The sequence below is a fragment of the Pseudonaja textilis genome, chromosome 2 (assembly GCF_049901715.1).
Source record: "Pseudonaja textilis isolate UNSWEBS1 chromosome 2, rPseTex1.2, whole genome shotgun sequence".
Classification (NCBI taxonomy): Eukaryota; Metazoa; Chordata; class Lepidosauria; order Squamata; family Elapidae; genus Pseudonaja; species Pseudonaja textilis.
Window position 1 is genome coordinate 87182851 of NC_141991.1, and position 20906 is coordinate 87203756.

A 20906-nucleotide genomic window follows, 5' to 3' on the forward strand; every position below is an offset into this window, starting at 1 on the left:
TCCAACACCTCAAAGCCACAGGACATGAAATTGATTTTAAAAATACCAGAACTATCGCCAAAACCGAACACTTCAACAGCAGAATAATCAGAGAAGCCATAGAGATAGAAAAACGCCCACACAGCATGAACAAACGAGATGACACCTCCCGCCTTCCAGCCATTTGGAACCACCTCATGAACAGACGAGTACCTAACATGAAGAAGGACACTGACCCACACCCATGAGAGCCACACAAGATGCCACCACCACACTTCCATGTAGAAAACGGACCCCCACCCATTCAGAAAATGAGAAACGACCATGGACCAGAAGCTGCACCGCAGCTGCATCACTACCCACTTCAAACCCTCTGAGCCATACATGAAGCAAACCAACACCCACTATGAAGATGCAGCAGGACCACGAACTAGAAGCCAAACAGCAAGATCACAACTTCCAGCTCAAATCCCCCAGCAACTAAAAACTAACCTGCAAATGTACAAATGTATAAATGTGAAAAAGAAAAGTCTATTGTATTTGTGCATAGTTTTAAGAAAAATGTATGGTGAAGGAATTTTTGACTTGGAATGTACTTGGCATGGTCTTCAAAGAGAAAGAGGTGAAAAGTTGACAGAAGAGGCAAGTGATGTCTATGGTTATATAGAAGCAAGCATAGTTTGCAAAAATAGTTATTAATGTTAATGAATTAGATTTAGCTATGTTTTCTTTTATTTTCACGTCTTTAATTTGTTTTTTGATTACTATTTCTTATTCACTTTCCACTTTTCGCATAATATAGCTTACCTTGAAAAATAACTACACAATTAGTGTGATGTACATTAATATTCTTATGAATTTTAAGTCAAAGAATATTTTTAAATTAAATATTTATAAGTTATGAGAGGTAATTCACTGAATTGTTACAATTTTCTTCTGGAAAGTTCTGACCTTATTTGTTTTATGAGAAAAAAAGAAGAGCATGCTTACTATCTATATCAATAAAAGTAAATAAATCCTGATTTTTAAAAATATTTATACATGCATGCATACACACACAGAGAGAAACATGTTGGGCTTTGTAATATACTGTATATGTATGTGTGTATGTATGTATGTATATATATATATATGTATATATATATATATATATAATGTGTGTGTGTGTGTGTGTGCGTGTGTGTGTGTGTGTGTGTATGTATGTATGTATATATGTATGGTATATACTTAACATACCTGTAACCCCCCCACCCCCCTTTTACATTCAAACAAAATTTCCAGGGCTGCTGGCGAAACCATGCCTTCATGGAGTTCGAAAAATGTGAAGGCCAATCTTATTTCCACAGGGGCCACTATGGAAAAGGCCTTCTTTTTGGCCCCACTAAATAGACCTCTTTAATATGGGAGGGGGGACACACACATAACATACCTCACCTCTCTGGTCTGGTGACTTGGAGAGGTATAACTGGGGAATAGATGGTCCTTCAAATAACCTGACCCCAAGCCATCTAGGACTTTAAAGATATGACCAACACCTTGAATTGGACGTGAAGCAAATCGGCATTTAATGCAGTTCTCTTTAGAGCGGTGCCAAATGTGCAAATGTAGACTTGCACAAAACCATGCAGGTTCTCCATTTTGTACCAACTGAAGTTTCTGAATACTTTTCAAATGCAATCCCATATAGAGCGCATTACAGTAGTCAAGACAGGAGGTGACTAAGGTATGGCCATGCATGATCTGTTGGTCCAGGGAAGGGTGTAATTGGTGCACAGCCTACACTTGAAAGAAATACACCTCCTGGCTGTGGTTGTTGCTTGTTCCCTGAGCAGGATTCTTGAATCCATGGGAACCCACAGATTGTGCACTGGGTCCATCTGGGCATGGCAACCTCATTCAAAACCAAAGTTAGTGATTCTCCATGGACCAAAGAACCCCAAACTCGGCTCCATTCTATCTTACCAGGGCTCTGTTTCAGCCTGTTGTTCCCATCCAGCTCTTAACAGACTCGAGGCATTGTGAGAGGGAGGTCATGACACTGCTTAATTCACCAGATATCATCCTTCCCCAGAAGGAAGCAGGTCACCTTAAAGAAAGTGATTATTATCTGCAGACACAATTAGTGTGGAGAAGTGTTCATGTTTCACCTTTTGAATTGTCAGGAAGTAGGCTTTGATAGCAGTTCTTACCTGTATTTGGGTAAGCATGTTTTTCATCTTCTGCTAGTGGTGCTCTAGATGTCTCTTCATCCATTTCATATCTCTCAATTCCTCTGTTTGCCATGGGTATGGGGTCCTGAGGTCCATGGGTTGGGAGAGGTCACATGGGTGCAATCCCGTTTAAAGCCCCAGTCACCTCCCTATTCCAGATGACAACTAGGGATTTGGCAGGACTACATAGCAGATCTTCACTTATGATACTGAGCTCTTTTTGAAACCCATCAGAGTCCACCAGTTGCTGGGGGGTGGGATTGATCTAGTAGGTCCTGCCTCTCTGGGGAGAAGGTAAGGCTCCAAGGAAGCTCACAAAGCCACCAAGGTGTGATGTGACCTTGACAAGGGGATGTAGGATAGGTCCACCAATTCCAGATCATATAGGCAGTATTCCGACAAGGACACCAAATCGATTGTTTGACTCCAGATGATCTGGGTCAGGCTCATGATAGTCATCAATTCCATGAACTCCTACCCCACACCCTAGAGATCACAGAATGAAGTCCTCCAAAACTATGAATCTGGGAAGCTCCATCTTCAGCCCTGCAGTGAAGTCCAGGAAATCAGGCAGAGAAGTTGCTACACATCAGGGAGACTGGTACAGTAGCAATCCCAGTTGGTTCCTCAAGCCCAACCTAAGAAAAAGGGCATTCTTGGAACAGTGCCCTGGAAGTTATCAGAGATTCTCTGATGACAACAGCCACACTGCCTCCCTACCCTCTAGTCTAGGCTGGTGCCTCACTTGATAACCAGCTAAGCACATTTCTAAGAGAGGAACCTCACCTCTGCCCTCAGCTACATCTTGGTGATACAAGTGAGATTAGACTTCTCTTCAAGAATCAAGTCACCAATAAGGCAAGCCTTATTACAGGCTGATCTGGACTTTAAACCAGCAGTCTAAAACCGGGCCTCCACAAATTTACTGTCCAGGTAAACAAACTGAGTTCAAAGCCTGAAACACAAGATCAATACCAGATTCCAAGGGCGCATTCCCTCCAAGGTGACCTGTCCTTGGTCTCCAGTCGTATTTCTTGTTACCTGACACCACCGAAATACACTGTCTTACTCTGCACATTCCACTTGCCAATATTCTTGCAAACATATATATTTATTTATGTACAAAGTATTTTGAATTTCACCAACGATTGACTGGCTGATTGCCAGATAATTCTGATAAATTTTACTATGGTACTTCTGTGGCTTAATACCACATTATTAGAATCCGTAAAAATGAGGCATTGTTACTTGAAATGCAGGGCATGATGGTAAATCAGCTTTCCAAATTCAGAAAAAAAAAACCCTTAAATGTTTTATATCACAGTGAAGGTTAAGTAACAAGAAACAAAAACAATTCCTTTCAGAATACCCCAAAGCAGAATTTCCACAATGTCTGAAGAAGTAAAGCACCTCATATGTGGGCCTGGAGAAGAATTCGCAAAACAACTATCCCTTTCTTCTGACTAAATCCCAAATATATTTAAAAAAGGAGATCTTCTTTGGGACTTAAAAGGAGGATTGTTCTCCAAGCAAGAAAAAAATCTCGTTCTGATGTTCTTATCATTGATATTACCCAGTTGGGTAATGAAACATCTGGAAGCAAACAACCATGCTCAGAAGGACTCCACAAGACAGAATCTAATAATTAATCAGGTGGAAGGTAAGGGGAAATAACTCCTTTGAGAATGGAAGATCTACATAAGAAAATCTGCTCCCATTACAGACTGTAAACACCTTTATGATACATATTGGATGTCCTTTAGTAAACTGTTTTGGAAAGTTTTTGTAAAAAGCAGTATATAGCTAAATGAGAGGGTGACCACTGCTGGTTTGCAAAGGAACTGCAGGTGCAAATAGTAATAAAAACAAAAACTCTTGTGACATTATCAATCTTGCAAGATTTTGGTGTTCTTATTCAGAATTGTTAATAAATAAAAAAAGTGCAAAACATGCTCATTAAAAATGTGCGATGAAGGAAGGGAAAAACATAATAAACAATTCCCCCCTGGTATGTTTTGCAGTTACTGCCCGAGAATATGGACTGAAGAATCTTATAAAATATTTACTATATTAGCATCTTTAAACTTCATCCTGCATTTCATCCTGTTAAACATTTGCTGATATAGAGATCTTTTTCCCAGGGAGGGGGGATGAAAAAGTTTAACAAAACTGGAACAGTTTGATTAGACAAATTTCACGGAGGATAATACTGCAAATTATACTCTATCCTAGGACCAAGACTCATTGATAATCTTTGCCAGTTTGGAAAAGGAGGATAGGAGAGCTTTTCTTATGATCTCATGGACATATGTGAATTATAAAGACGCATTTATACCCAGCTGGATTTACATTAATGGTCTTGTAATGTTTCAAAAATCCTTACTCCTTTGCTTACCTCCAAAATCCAGCCTCATCAATCAGTCAGTCCACCCATCCATCCCAGATTCAGATTTCATTACTCTGACCAACTTTCAATCACCTTTACCTTAGACAGAGTTTCTTCACTATTTAAGTGATTTTCAGTTGACAGGCAGATGGCTAAGTATGAAAACATGTCATAGCACACTGTAAACTCCCTCATTCCCTCCTGCCTAACAAAGCAAAATGGAGAAGTTCAGAATTGTATTCGTTCAACTGTATATTAACAACCCAACAATTTTTCAAAGCTAGGGGAAAAAAACCTTTATAGTAAATTTTAATAACATGAACTGAAAGGAAGCTAATATCAAATAACATTTGGGGGGGGGGTTATGTTGTTTCAGTTAAGCCAGTGTGGTCTAGGACAGGGGTCGCCAACTTTTTGGACCTCAGGGACCACCAAACTCATAATTTTAAAGCCCACAGACCACTAATATGAATTTTGACTGATGGTGGCTTGCTGACGTTGGTGGGAGAGAGAGAGAGAGAGATCTAATCTAACCTTTCTCTCTCTCCCTCCCTCTCCCTCTTCCTCTCACACACACGAACACACAGAGGCAGGGGTGGAATTCAAATTTCTTAACCGGTTCTGTGGGCGTGGCCTAATTTGTGGGCATGGCTTGGTGGTCATGTGACTGGCTGGGTATGGCTTGTATGTAAATATTATAAATATTTATGTAAATATTGAATTTTTTATAAAAAAAGAGCAACTTTTACAAAGTTTAGATTTACAAATTAGACAAAGCAGGCAGGCAGATTGAGTTGCTCAAAGAATCAGATTCACTCAGAGATCTATCTATCTGCCATTGGCTACCCGAGTCTGCACTGAAAAATAGAAGCTTTAGTCCTAAGGAAGTTTTTCCTCTGCTTTTAGATTAGCTAGAAAGCAAGAAATCTAATGATTTTTTGCTTTCTAGCTAACCTAAATCTCCCGGCACAGCAGAACAGCTGATGGTCAGGAAAAAAAAGGAAAAATAGCAACTTAGCAGGCAAGTTTACCAGGTAAGGAGTGAATGGGTGGGGAGGGTTCCCCTGGGCCATGTGCCTGGCGCAGCCTTGTGTTCCCGCACAGCCTGGATTAATTGCTTTGGGGGGTGCTCTGGGGGTGACATTTCTCTGCGGACCACCAAAATTTTCTTGAGGCCCACCAGTTGGCGATCACTGGTCTAGGAGGCCAAGAAAACAAAAAAGGAAGCATGGGCTACACTAATTCTCTCATAGTGTTTTTCTCTTCACAAGTGCTACAGTTACATCCATTAGGAATATACTTACCATGTGGTAAAGTTATATTTGCACCATCAATGATTGCTTGTGCCAGTTCATGATCATTGTTCTCAAACGCATGTGATGCAGCCTTCAAGGCATCCCAGATTTCCTTGCGGCCTTCAAAAGCAGGGGCGGTGTCCCAAAATTCATCTCTCTTGCTACGCAGTTGTCCATCTGTCATGGGGTAATCACTTTTCCATTTCGGTTTCTCCTTTTTCAGGGGCTGATTACGGCCAAGGGCAACTGTATGAAAAGAAAGAGCGAAGTAAAGCCTCTCTTCTCAAGGGCAGAATAGTCATGTTCAAGCAACAGTTTTTGAGTTTTTGTCCATCACTTAAACAGCTCTTGTACACATTATTATTCATTTCAATTATTTATCTACAATAGTATTGTGCTGGATGGTTCCTTCATTTGTCTATAGAGTTATTACCTAATTTGATAAATAAAATAAAAAAGCCATATCTTGCTTTACATCTTATATGCTTATTAATTCCCAAATCATATTCCAAAAAAAATGTATGTAAATGGTATTGGAATTACTTTTTTTTTTTCAAATTGCTTTTCACTAAAACTCTTGTCGTATCTTGAATATAATGGAAAACCTACATAATTTTGTTAATTCAATCTCTCATTTCCAGTTTGTCATTTCTTACCCTGCCTTACAGAGGCCAATTTGTTTTGAACTGAAATAAGCCTCTGTAGATCACATGCCACCAAATCTGGAGCTGCAATTTATTAAAAGCTAAGAAGCGTTTCTTAATATAAAGCACTTTCAATATATTCATCCACAGAAACATTGTTTCTCTCTTCTTAAAAAAAATCAGAAACGTATTCATCAGATCCGCTCTCCACATGAGGAGAGAATGCAACAGTTCTATGAAAAAATATTCACCCACTTTCAGATTCTTTGAATTTCTGTACGTCCTTTCAAGTTATGACTATTTGCTTAGTCATTCCATTTGAATTAACAATACCCTTGGAAAGGATACTTTATGACCCATAAAGCACTTCTGACCCATTGCAAAACATCTTTTAGGATGCCATGATTGTAATCTGGGCATTTGGCAACCCATTTGCACTTACAACTAGTTGTCAAGCATCCCTCAATCATGTGATTGCTATTTGTTGGCTTCTTTGCTGGCTTTCCTGGAAAATCAATGCTGTCTGCATGGATTTTGGCAGGAAGACTTTTCAGCCTTCTGACCAGAGATGTTGGTGTATGGCCTATGCTGGGCCTCCCCATTCCCCCTGTGGTGCAGAAAAAATGATTTTGCCCCGATTTCATGAGGGAGGATTTTTAGTGCCAGAGAGCAGTAGACTTCAATGAAGGAGCAGAGAGTGCCCCAGGGGAGTTCACCAGAGAAGATTTTCAGCATCAGAGTGGAAAGACGTGTTCACAACTCAGCCTCCACTTGTGTGTGACCTGCACTGGGCCTCTCAGGATCTCCCCCCAACCCCAAAGCACACTGCATTCCTTAACCGGGACTCCGTCCACTTAACAATTATATATATCAACTACTAAAATTTATCAGTTCGTATGAGTCCTGTTGAAATGTGGAGCTTGCTTCATTTATTTCATAATCAAAAAATATCCAACATGCATTTACCAGTATGAAAATGTTCCTCTTACATTCGATAGCTGGTTGTACCTTCTTCAGCTGCCACAATTGCAAACAAATGCTTCCTGTAATTTGTAATCAGTCTCTCACATTACAATATTTTGAAGCAATTTTGGCCCATTCCTTCATGGCAAACTGCTTCAACTTAATTAACACTAGAAGGATTTCAAACATAAAATGCTTGTTCTGGATCTGCCAAAATATTTTTTGTGAGATTTATGTCTGGACTGTCATTTAACCATTCTAAAATAATGCATTATTCTCCTTTAACCATTATATTGCAGAGTTGCTTGTATGTTCTCCAGTGGAGTTTTCTGACCGAAAATGGAGTTTTATGCTTCCTTCAATAATGGCAAATGTTAAAGGACTTGAGGAGCAAAACACCTCCAAGTCATGATACTATCCTATCACTTCATGCTTAACAGCTGGGATGAGGTTGTTATGGTGGAATGCAATGTTTGTGTTCCTATCAGACATAATTATATTCATGTAGCTCAATAGTTCCACTATTGAATGGAAGGTTCACTTTTGGGCATACTTGGAACAAGCATTAATATTTTTCTTAATCAGTTCTGTCTTGTTAGCCTCTTGTCAATATCATTATTTGATGCCTTTTTGGTAATGGAATCTTTAATGCTGATTTTGGTCAAGTAGGACATGTCTGCAGATCCCAGGATGTTTGTTATGATCTTTGAGTGATTTTGAATAGCAAAGCCAATCTTGAGAAGGTTCACTACTGTCTGACTATGTACTGATAAAAGCTCAGAAATGATTTTATAACTGTTTTACAGAGATCATTAGATCTTTATTTTTAAAGAATGAGATAAGTGCCTCTATGATCTTTATGGTGAGAACTTTACTGTGATGAAGACAGATCAGTCCTTTAATAAAAGAGAATGGATGGCACGTTTAGAACTAATAACTCATTTGATTATCCCACAATATGACAAATGAAATCACTACTTTGTTTTCTATAACTTGTCAAAGCTAACCTGCATATCATATATGAAACATTTGGGCTTTTTTTTTGCTAGACTAAAATATCTTAAGCTATCTTTCCTATTCTTAATTGGGAATACTTTCATTATGAAATTAGGCACCTCTGATGGCTTAGATATTATCACTAATTCAATTTATTTTCATGGAAAATACCTTGACAATGGTGGATTTTCATACAGAAACAATAATTGTGATTGCTGTCTTCTGCATATATTGTACAATAACTTGAAGCATGTAATCAACTTTGACAGAATAAATGCTGTCTCATCTATCCTTAATATGATTGGACAAGTCATACAGTAAAAAAGTTTAACACTGTTTCTGTGTTTAATTATGTTATGAATAATGTCTTCTTAATAGCTTGTAAAGGCAAAAGTCTGGCAATGATTAAAAGCAGTTCTTTTAGAGCTGCTTTATTAACAGTTATGTTAGACTCTGTTTGTGGTAATATATCCATCATATTCTGCAAGTTCTTGTACAGCTTTGTAAGATCTGGGGGTATCACAAACGCTCCTCATGAGGGCAGTAGTGTCTTTATGATGAGAGTTTGATCCTGTTATCTGCAAAGCTCAGAGGACAGGAATGTGTGTGGGAGTTCACAGTACCTATCCGAGCCATGGGACCTTTGGTGCCCTGCTTTCTCACGGGAAATTTATCACCTTCGCCAAGGCCTAGCTAGATAATGTTGCTGAGCTAATGTTGAAGTCATTGTTTTGATTTTGTATTTGTATTTTCTTAATAAATACTGCTACTCGAGGGCTCTCGGGCTGGCAGTTGCTCAGACGTCTTCTCTGCGTCTCCGTCATTTTTCAATTGCCAGTCCACCACAAGTGGTGACCCGACGTGATAGTTTGGAAGGCTATACGTTTTGGCGTGTTAGCTTGAAAGCTATACGTTTCCCGCATCCTATACTCATCGTCATGCGGACGCCGACTGGGCCCTCATCTTCTTCGCTGGACGGAGACAGATTCTTTTCGTGAGTATGGGGGAAGGTCTCTCGAAAGCTCAGACAAAGCACCTTAGAGAAATGAGAGAGATCGCTGGGAATAGTTTTAAGTTTGGAGTTCATAGTAGAGGACATGAAGTAGGAAAGAAAGAAATTGAGGACTTATTACAGTATGTTTGGAAACATATTCCGTGTTATCCAGAGGGAGGTAGTATTAAAGTAGAGCGCTGGAGAAAGATAGGGAAATTTTTGCACGAGGAGCCTCGTGCCCCTTCTTCAATTTTGTTAACCTGGAGGGTGGTTATGGATGCATTAGCTACGCATGAACAACCGCTCCTATCACCCCCGAAGAAGGTTTGCCGCCTTACAATGCGGTACGTATATTGCCACCGACAGCACCTCCAGATAAATCCAGAGGGCTGTCAGGCACTGAAAATACTTTGTCAGAAGAGAAGAGTTTGCCTTTAAGAGTTCAAGTAGATGCAGTTACTGCAGCTATTCAAGAAGCAACAAATAGAGGGGAATTATCAGGAGATGATTTGGTAGATTTTGGAGTGGAGATTCAACTTAATCCAGTAGAAATTGGTGTGGACGTTGCTTTAAATCAACAGAGAGATGGAATGCTTGAGGAGGGGTTCGTTCTTCTCCCACAGTTAAATTTACAAGCCGTGGGGGCTCTCCCTGACGGCGAAGGTGGTGAGAAGACCTTTACTAACATCAAACAAGGAAACAATGAACCCTATGAAAATTTCATTAGCAGATTGAAATTGGCTATTGAAAGGCAAATTGACAATCAGTTTGCCCGGTATGAATTGCTTTTGAAGTTAGCAGTAGAGCAGGCAAATGCAGATTGTAAAAGGATTCTGAATCCACTTATTGCGTGTGGAAAGCGAGAGATCACAGATTTGATAAACGCATGTAGAAAGGTGGGGAGTCAGACTTTTAACATGGAGACTTTAGTTCTGGCTCTCCAGGCAGGAAATGCTAATAAAGAAACTTTTTTTAATTGTGGGAAGCCTGGACATTTTAAAGCGCAATGTCGGGCTCCTGGGGGGGGTCAAAGTCAGCAAAATGAGAGATCAATGGGACAGGGTGTGACCTAAATCAGTAAATCAGTATATCAGATGCTCCTACAGTTTTTACTGATGGAGAAATTTTTTTGGTGCTTGTGTTTGGAAAGATAAATCTGGAATTTGGCATACAAAAGTGACATCAGAGCAGAAGTCTGCCCAACAGGCAGAACTTGCTGCTGTGGTTTTGGCTTTTCAAAATTTTCAAAATCAGGATTTTAATCTAATAGTGGATTCTTTGTATGTATATAATTTGTTACCCTTTGTAGCAGGTTCTTATTTGTCTCCTGGAATATCACCTAATATTCTACGCTTGCTTTTGTTGTTGCAAGAATGTTTGGAGCAGCGTATGAATGTGTGTTTTATTGCTCATATCCGTAGTCATAGTAATTTACCTGAATTTTATCACAAGGCAATGCCAAAGCTGACAGTGCTGTAACTTCAGTTCTCACTGTCCAGCCATGGGACAGCCATAGTTATTTTCATCAAAATGCTAAAGCATTGGCACATCAATTCAAGCTTACTGCTGCAGAAGCTGCTGCCATAATTCAACAATGTCCAACTTGTTCAAAGCAAGGCACAGCTATTCCTATGGGAGTCAACCCCAGGGGTTGAAACCTTCAATGATTTGGCAAATGGATGTTACTCAGTATCCATCATTTGCACCATTGAAGTATATACATGTGACTGTGGATACTTATTCAGGATTTCTAATGGCTACTCCTCAAAGAGGTGAAGCGGTTAAACATGTCATCAATCATTGCATTAAGACATTTTCAGTCGCTGGTACGCCTCAAACTTTAAAAACAGACAATGGTGCGGCTTATCGGAGCACAGTCTTTGATCAGTTTTGCAAACAGTGGTCCGTGGAACATAAATTTGGAATTCCATACAATTCCACAGGACAAGCTATTGTGGAGCGTTATAATGGCACGCTCAAGAACATGTTAGCTAAATTAAATAAAAAAGGAGGGAAGCTCCTGGGGCTTCCGGCAATTCAAGATCATTTAAATCTTGCTTTGTATACTTTAAATTTTTTAAATTTGTCTGGTAACCCCCTGCAGCGCGCCAGCAGGCATTTTTCTTCCCCTTCTACAGATGCAGTGAGGCCTCGAGTGTTGGTGCGATTCCTTCCGGATCCGGCATGGGTTCCCGCTGAGCTGATTACGTGGGGACGTGGTTATGCAGCAGTAGAACATCTTGGTCAAATTCGTTGGGTTCCTGGTCGATGTATCCGGCCTGATCATTCACAAGCGCTTCGCAGGTGCCAGTGAGGGATGTTCCTGATTCTCAGGATGGCGTTCCTGTGGTTCCTGATTCCGTTCCTGATGTTCCTGATTCTCAGGATGGTGTTTCCGTGGTTCCTGATTCTCTTGATGCCGGCAGTCCAGGCGTGGCGCTGTGAAAGCTGGGAAAAGATGACTGCTTATCTGAGATTATCAACTTGTATGCAGCAGGTTCCTTTGGGGAATCGGACTAAATTAATCTGCAAACAGCGGCATCTTTTGATTTTTCCAGCCTGGCATAAGGGTCAAGACATTCTTTACTCGGGACCTGATAAGAATATTATATCTTCAGCCTGTGCTACAACTCTGATTCTGTTTAATGTTTCTGTTTCAGACTATGGACAATATTGGTGTCAATTGGAGTTGCCTAAGTTACTTTACACAACTTCTTTTTCCATTCGCCTTATGCCTCCACGGACTCTAATACGGAGGCGGAGAGCTGCCATTATCTCAGAAACTAGAGACCTTGGTGATAATTTATGGAAGGAAAATTCCTACATCAAGGACGTTCGGATTGCAGCAAAGAGTTTAAATGTAACTAATTGTTAGCTTTGTATGCATGTACCACCTTTTGGAATAGCTATGAACTATAGAGATATTCATATTTTAAATAATTTTACTGTTGCTATGTTTTATGATACTGTTGAGAATATTAAGATGTTAAATGAAGAAGTGTCTGAAATTCGCCAAGTTACTTTATGCTTTAGATATAATGTTAGAGTTTGTGCTTTAATTCATTTACATTGTTGTGTTTTTATACATAATTATGAGCCTAACATTACAAGAACTGTTCATGATATGGAAGACCGCATAGCTGAACACGAAGCAGGAAAAGATGGCTTCAATAAGTCACTTTGGGCTTTGCTATGGGATTGGCTTCCTGACAGCTCATGGTTACATTTATTGTTTCAATTAGTTGTAATAATTGTTATTACACTTATTATGTTATGTTGCTGTATTCAATGTATTCCTAATCTATTTCAAATGTGTGCCTCAGCCTTAAGTGTACGAAACAAAGTTTGCGAGGAACTGTGTATTTTGCCACTGAAACACCCCTATCTTTGAATAAATAAAAAAGGAGGGAATGTGGTAATATATCCATCATATTCTGCAAGTTCTTGTACAGCTTTGTAAGATCTGGGGTATCACAAACGCTCCTCATGAGGGCAGTAGTGTCTTTATGATGAGAGTTTGATCCTGTTATCTGCAAAGCTCAGAGGACAGGAATGTGTGTGGGAGTTCACAGTACCTATCGAGCCATGGGACCTTTGGTGCCCTGCTTTCTCACGGGAAATTTATCACCTTCGCCAAGGCCTAGCTAGATAATGTTGCTGAGCTAATGTTGAAGTCATTGTTTTGATTTTGTATTTGTATTTTCTTAATAAATACTGCTACTCGAGGGCTCTCGGGGCTGGCAGTTGCTCAGACGTCTTCTCTGCGTCTCCCGTCATTTTTTCAATTGCCAGTCCACCACACTGTTGATGTTTGTAACAAACACAAAATGTGAAGAAGACTCAATTACGCCTAAACACTAAGATACTAATATACAGTACATTGTTACTGTCAATGTGTGAAATTGGGCATTTTATAGAATGCCTAGGAAATCTACAAAATGCCAAAAATGGGACATCAAAGCATGATGCTTAATATTTCACACATTTCCTAGGCATTCTATGAAATGCCAAAGTCAAACCGGCAAAATATAAAATATTCCCGCTAAAATGCTGTTCTATACTTTCTTATTGGAGCAAATAGATCAATGCCGATCTTTTTCTCTTGTTCTTTTCTGTAAGAAAGTCCTGTACTTTATTTTGCATTTCTTCTTTCATTTTCATGTATGTCTTTTCAATAAATAGTATTAACCTTAACCCTAATCTTTTTCACGACTCTCTTTTCACACTTTTGTCTAAATAGTTCTTGTTGGTTTTGCATACTGCTTAGATATTATATACAATGCCTAGGTAAAGTATATAGCATATTACAGAGGCATTTCATGCATTCTATCCCAAGGAATTATTTCAGCTTGCAAAGAATGTCAAAATGTTTTTAATTTCTGCACCACAAAAAACTAGAAAAGATTTCAAATGAAACAAAACAAATAAACAAATCACACTGTATTGCTGCCACAGCTCTGGAGTTGTACCAGCAGCTCTGGGGTTTCTTGCTGTGCCTTAGAAAGGGAAAATGAGTGGAGAGGAATTGAAGGGGATGAAGTTCCTCGCCTTGTAAGAACGAAGACTCCAGGCTGGGACAAAGCTGGGAATGGCTTGGACTGGGATGGGTCCTCACCTAATGACCATGCTGAATTCACTTAACAAAGGCAACAGAGAACTGCTAAGCAAGGCAGTCATATGATGTTTTAGTTACTGATTGCTGTGCTTAGTGATGGAATTGCTGATCCCAGTTAGGGTTATGAAGTGAGGACTACCTGTAAGCCAAGAGTACTGAAAACAAACTTACTTCCAATGTTTCATAAAAATCAAAGGAGGCAAGTAAGTACAGGCAAGTATTAATCTCTTCTCTGGTTCCATGTAGAGGAGAAAGATTAAAAAAATCATTTCAAATATAAATACATTCTGTTCATTTTGAAATCAAATAAGATATATTTTTGAAATGCAAATTAAGCTAAGGTTTACAGAAAACCGCTCCCTTAAAACATTCAGTGTCAGTTTCAGAAAGCATGTGCTTCAATAAATAGATGCCAGACAGGAAACACAAGTAGATGAGTTAAATTTATTTCATTGTAAAGCTACATTATCAGAATCTGGCAAGTCTGAAACTACAAAAATTCCTACCGCCACTTTTAACTGCTTGATCCTTTTCTCAGGTGAATCCTTTCCAAATTTCTTTCTTTGACCATTAAGTCACTGGGGGCTCCTGCTTTTCTTGTCTTATTATTTCCTTGGCAGCATCACTTCCCCTCTTTCCCCAAGGTCATTCCCACATTCTACTACAGGCAATCTCCTTTCTGAAGATAAACTCAAAGAGTACAAGTATTTCAGAAATGATGAATGGACAACTTCAACCTTGTTACAATTTTCAGCGCTTGCTCTTACATTCTCAACATGTATCTAGCATGTTGCAAAGATTATTCTGCATGTTATAAAGCTACTAAATACTATGATTACAGGTAAGCTCTTTTTTACAACTGGTTTTTATTTATTGTCACTTAATTCTTCAAATTTCATCTCTTTATCAGTAATAGGCCAAGTAGGAACATATTTAATGGTACTTTTGAAACTATTTAGAAACAAATAACATCCATTTTCATTATGCAGTTGATTAAATCTCTAACACCGTTCATATAGAGCTGTTCTGGCCAAGGCTTCCTAGACTGTAATTATGCAGATGCTTATTTTAAAAACAAGTCTTGTTTTATTGCAACACTGGGAATTATTTTCATTCCCAGCCATTAATGAATCTCAAACAGTCCTTCGTGATAACCTTTCTTTCCTGTGAAGTGCTGCCAATAACAGAAGTGTCAAATAAACTAGAACAAAAACCAACCAAAGTACAAAGAGCTTCAAGAATGAATCTGAACTGCACGAACGACTTTGCTTTCTGCAAAGATGTTGTCATCTTTGACTGTTCTTTACACCTTATGGGAGGGGCAATCACCTCCCAGCCTTACTCCTGAGTCGCCCCTTTTGTTTCAGCTGCTCTTGCCTTCTAGCAGCTCTGTGCACATGCGCACAGGGAACAGGCTCCCCTCCTCTGCCTTGCTGCTGCCAGACTCTGAAGGCTCCGAAGGCAATACCCCACTCCCAGATGGTCCTGGCCCCATCTCTGTATCGGATGCAGGACCCTCATTCGAGTCCTCTTCAGACTCATGGACTGATCCCCTTTCTTCCCCACTGTCTGATTCCGCTGCCGTCTGCACAGGCTGCCGGCGAACCACAACAGGAGCTGGGAGTATACTGTTTTTGAAACAGCAATCTCTCCAACCTTCCAAAATAATTGTACATTACGACTATAGTATAATATGTACGTCTATTGCTCTATAATATTTATTCATTGTCTACATAGTACTGTATAACTTTAATAGCAATAAGTTGCAGCAAGGTGTATGATTAGATTGTTTTAGATTTTTTTAAATTCTGCTTTGCACATGAATATGTAGCTTTGGCTCACTTTCCTCAATATAGCATATAACACATTTAAAGTTTTTGACTGGTTCTCTAGTTTTAGAACAAGTGGAGAATAGATAAAATTTTAGGCTATATATATGAAGAAATGAAAAGATGTACAACTTTTTAAACTACCACCATACACTATATTTTTTAATCAGCTGTAAGGAAAGCAAAGCAAAACAATGCTTCGTTAGCATTGAGCAGAGCTGCAAACATTTTTCATTTTCCTGGTTAATTCTTTCTTTCATCCTATCTGGATTTTCATCATTCACTTTACAAAATCATGTTCCTATCTATTAAACCACAGTCCCATATTTATTAAAAATCTACATTTAAACTTAAGAGATCTGGAGCACAGCAAAAAAATATCATATTTCATAGTACTGAACTTCTGCTATGGCTACATTCTCTTAAAATGATTCTCTTTCTGCTTCATGTAAAATTATTTTTTGGGAATCTATTAATAGAGCTTTTCCGTCTTTTGTCTTAGGACATAGTATATCTAGCAGAAAATCTTTTCTCTTTGGCCAGGGCTAACACTTTATTATCTCTATGTAACAGCAACACCCGCAGAAAAATAAGGAGAATAGTGTGTTACAAGCTTATTGCCCTTTTTCCTTAATTGCATAATGGAGTGTGTGTGCATTTGTGTTTTGAAAGGGTAATGTGAAATCCTAGAGAAGATGGGCCAAGCCTGGAAAGATATAAATACTAGAGGAATTGAGAGTCACATTGCACAGTTTCTCCACACATTAATAAATATAGATGAAATTTAAAATAGCTGCTCTACATAGTTGCATAGAAAGATGCTGCTTATATCTGTTCCAAATGATATTCAGGAAGAAAAATATCAATCACATTCAGACTGTCAATCAGATAAATCCACTCTCTTAATAAAACAATTGCTTTTTGATATGTACTATACAGGATATCTATTTTCAAAATCAACAGATCAATTTGTATCAACAAGGTATGTACGTAAGAAGGTACAGGACATTTGATCCTACAATAAAATTATAAAGCTCTTAATTTTGTAACAAGGCATAAATGCATCTCTCTTAATCCTATCTATTGAACCCCTCCTCCATTCCCAGTTAAATCCTGGTCAACAAGTTAATTTATTGCCCCCCCCCTTTTATTTAAAAAAAAAGTAAGATGTGGCCAACAATATTGAACACGCCTACTCCTCTGTAAATTGGGAAACAGAAAAATGCTTACATTCGTCTCAAATGAAAAAACCTCAACATCTGTTGAAAACACACATCTTTTGCATAAATTTTAACTGACATAGTAATTGCACATTAAGGACAAGGGAAAGAGAATCTTAATAATCACTTTTACATTTTTTTTACATTTGATTTGATTTGTCAATCGCTTACAAGATACAGGTATAAGAATATAGTTTTGAATACATGAGATACTTAAAAGAAAAAGAAAAAACAATAGGACAGGGACGGTAGGCACAATTGGTGCGCTTATGCACGCCCCCTACAGGCTTCTTAGGAAGGGGGGTGAGGTCAATAGTAGACAGTCTAAGGTTAAAATTTTTGGGGTTTGGGGAAGAAACCACAGAGTCACTTAAAGTGATTGTGCCAAGGGCAAGCCAAATCCTGATATGAGAAGTACTGAGCAAGGTTTCTAAGGTCACCACGATTTTTTTCTAGAGTTAGGGCTACACAATGGTGACAATTACAGTAGTGGCTGGAAATGGATCTTTGGATTGTAATAATTCAGCGCCAGCTCTTATTTATTTTTTTTAGCAGCGATATCAATGCTGAGTTGGACTCTCTCAGGATATACTACTTCCCCATGCTCACTATATAGATGTGCTTCCTCTGCAGACGGCAAGAAATCATGCAATGGACTGACTCTTCTCCAGAAGTTGTAAATGCTCCAACAGTGAAGTTTTTAAGAAGAGATTGGATAACTAGTTGTTTGAAATGGTATAGGGTTTCCGGTGTGAGCAGGGGGTTAGACTAGAAGACCTCCCAGGTCCCTTATAACTCTGTTATTCCATATTCATTATGAAGAAGAAATATACCATTTAAAAATATGTATCAAGGGAGCAACCTCAATGGATATTTTGAAATGTTATATAGTTCAATGGTTAACGGTTCTTCTGAAGTCTGCACAAGCAGCAACTAGACCAGACCTTGTGGTGAATCTCTATAGTATACAGTATGGGAAAGTTGTATATTAGATGAATATCCTGTCTATAATTCAGGATGGTAGTGAATAAAATGGCAGAACATTTTGTATCAGCTGTAATGTTGATAAGAAAAAGCTTTAGGCTATAAAGTGCAATGTCTGAAAAGATTGTCATATTTTAATGTGTTTTGCACTCTGCTCCATTTACAAATGGCTGCCAATTTAGGATTTATAAATACACTAAGTCTTGCATAATATATGTACTAACTTAATTCCAATGTCAAATTAATATTTGCATTTTACATTTTCCTTCTGCTTTGCAAACAGATGCAGAAATGTAAAACTATGTGCAGAATATGCATACCAAATATGAAATTCCATATCTCAAACTTCCACGGAATTATTGTGCCATATACTGAATACCAAGTTGTTGAAACAACCCAATGCCTTCTCATCTCTCACACAGCGATGTAATGCAGAATTGTGATATATAGATAAGTTCCTACTTCAGTTCTTGTAATCATTACTGTGACATTTATTTGGGGAAAAACAATCCTAAAACTTTTAACATCTCATCCATAAATCAAAGTAAAATAAAATAAGTTGATAATCTTATTATAAGCCCAGGATATTTCTATAAACAGCTAACACTGTAAATAGGTTTTCTTCAAATGTTTTGTGGAAAGGAATACTATAATAACAAGTAGGGTTGTTGATAACCTGGAGCTTCATAACCTGCAGACTTCCTGTACTTCTATTCATATGTCTGAAAAAGCTATTTATGCATAGCATCTTATAGAAACTTCACATCTTCACAGCAGAAGCATGTACAAACCTCAAAATCTCATAACTATTCTAGAGTGGCAGGCAGATGGTATTTCTTCAGGGAAAAAAGTCTTTGATCTTCAACGGTTTTCAGATGTATAAAAAATGCAGGTAGACCTTTCTAAACAACAATTTGTTCAACAACTGTTTGAAGTTATGGTGCAATGAACAAATGGTACTTCGGCTTGGTCTTTGAAGTGATAGCCATTGCAGTACACCCACCCCACCCCAACATATGATTAAAATCTTGGCAGTTGACCCACATTTACAAATGCACGTTGCTCCTCAACTCCTCCGATCAGCCTATTCCCCTCTTATCGACCAGCTGCAAGGGCTGGGAGTGGCAGGAATGCACTCCAGTGGTTGACAACTTTGTCAGTGGTCAGTTTCCATCAGTGTTGATGGAGTGGGGGATAATGCATCTGCAGTCCCTCACATGTGGTCTCCCTCAAGGCTCAAGAGTCAAGACTCTCCCGTCCTGCTCAATGTGTACATGAAACCACTGGATGAGATCATATGCCAATTCAAAGTTCAGTATAATCAGTATACTGATGATATCCAATATTACATCTCAACTTCAAGTTGCACAGTGAAGCTGTGTTTACCCAGTATCTTGAGGCTGTTTGGGTTGGAATAGAAGATGTTACCATTATTAGTCTTACATAGGACTCCACTTCCTCATCCAATACAAGTACACAGTTTTGGGATCCTTTTGGACTTGCACAGCTGCTTGAAGAGGAAGCACATCTTGAAGAGCAAGTGGCAGTTATGACAGAAGAATCTTTCCACAGGTTCTTCTTATGTACCAGTTGCACCATTTCTTCTACTGAAAGGCCCTTCAGATAGTCGCTGAAGTTCTGGTCACCTCATGATTGATTATTGTAATGTGCTCTATAAAAGGCTGCCCTTGAAGGCACATGGAAGCTAACAGCTGGTTCAAAATGTGAAAATGCAGCATGAACAGTAATGTCAACCTGTTTTGTTTGATTTGTGTTTTTTATAAGATTATAGTCTGGCCTGTACATTTAGTTTTATGTTTTTTTTGTATGGATTTTCTCATTTTGAACACTACCAAAAATCTATTGGATTTGGGAGGCTAATAAATTCAAACAAATAAATAAAATAAAAATAAATCACTCATTTTATCTGGTTCTGAGTAAAGATTCAAAGCCAAAAACAAAGTTAGTGGGAAACTATTGTGACTCCGCTCCCACAAGAATCAATTCTACTTTGGATTGAATAAAGCACTAAACAAGGTAGTATGGCTGAAGTAAGTACCAGATGGAGCAAGAGAGATATCAAAATACGCTCCTTTATTTCCACAAGAGTTTCAAGTTCTATTATTTTTTTTATTAATTGCATTGCATTTTCCAACATTACTTTTGTCATTTAAATACCAGTGTCATCTTGATCATTTTAGCCATTCTCTATGTACCGCACAACAAAGGCTCTTCTGCATGTTTCCAACAAATATGGTCCTGAGCTTTCTTTTGCCAATTGGGCCTGCAATACTTGATTATGTTGTCGATCCATTGTTTCAGGTCTGTTTCGTGGACACTTTTTAATCAACTGGAATCCATTCTATGACTCCTTTGGTTCACCTGCCTCAGTTCTTCTTGTTTTGTGACCAGCCAATTTCCATTTAAATTCTTTTACTCTCTTGACCAGGGGTGTCAAACTCACGCCATCACAGTGGCATCACATATCGGGACTCCCCCCCTTTTGCTAATCCGGACGTGGGCATGGCCAGCGTGTGATGCATCTGGCCTATGGCCCAGAGTTTGACAGCCCTGCTCTTGATGATATTATATATTTTTATTTGTTCTCTAATCCATTTAGTCTTGAACTGGTTCAACAGTTGTTGGAAGATAGGCATAAGCTTAAATAAATGGAACAGATTACCTCATTGTGTGTTTTTTTTCCTCCTTTTTCCCTTGGAGGTGTTCAAACAGACCAATATATCAGGATGGAATAGTGAAACCTACAGTGTACAGGGAATTGTACTTGATG

General features: G+C 38.7%; 1 protein-coding gene across 2 annotated transcripts in view; it reads right to left on the minus strand.

Moving 5' to 3' along the window:
- Positions 1–20906, minus strand: part of UBTD2 (ubiquitin domain containing 2) — an 86032-nt gene that overhangs the window by 18364 nt on the left and 46762 nt on the right. For both annotated transcript variants that reach the window (XM_087924520.1, XM_026696374.2), the window contains exon 2: positions 5880–6116. In XM_087924520.1, coding sequence (XP_087780646.1) covers positions 5880–6054 — 175 coding nt within the window. In that variant the 5' untranslated portion in view covers positions 6055–6116. The remainder of the gene's footprint in view (positions 1–5879; positions 6117–20906) is intronic.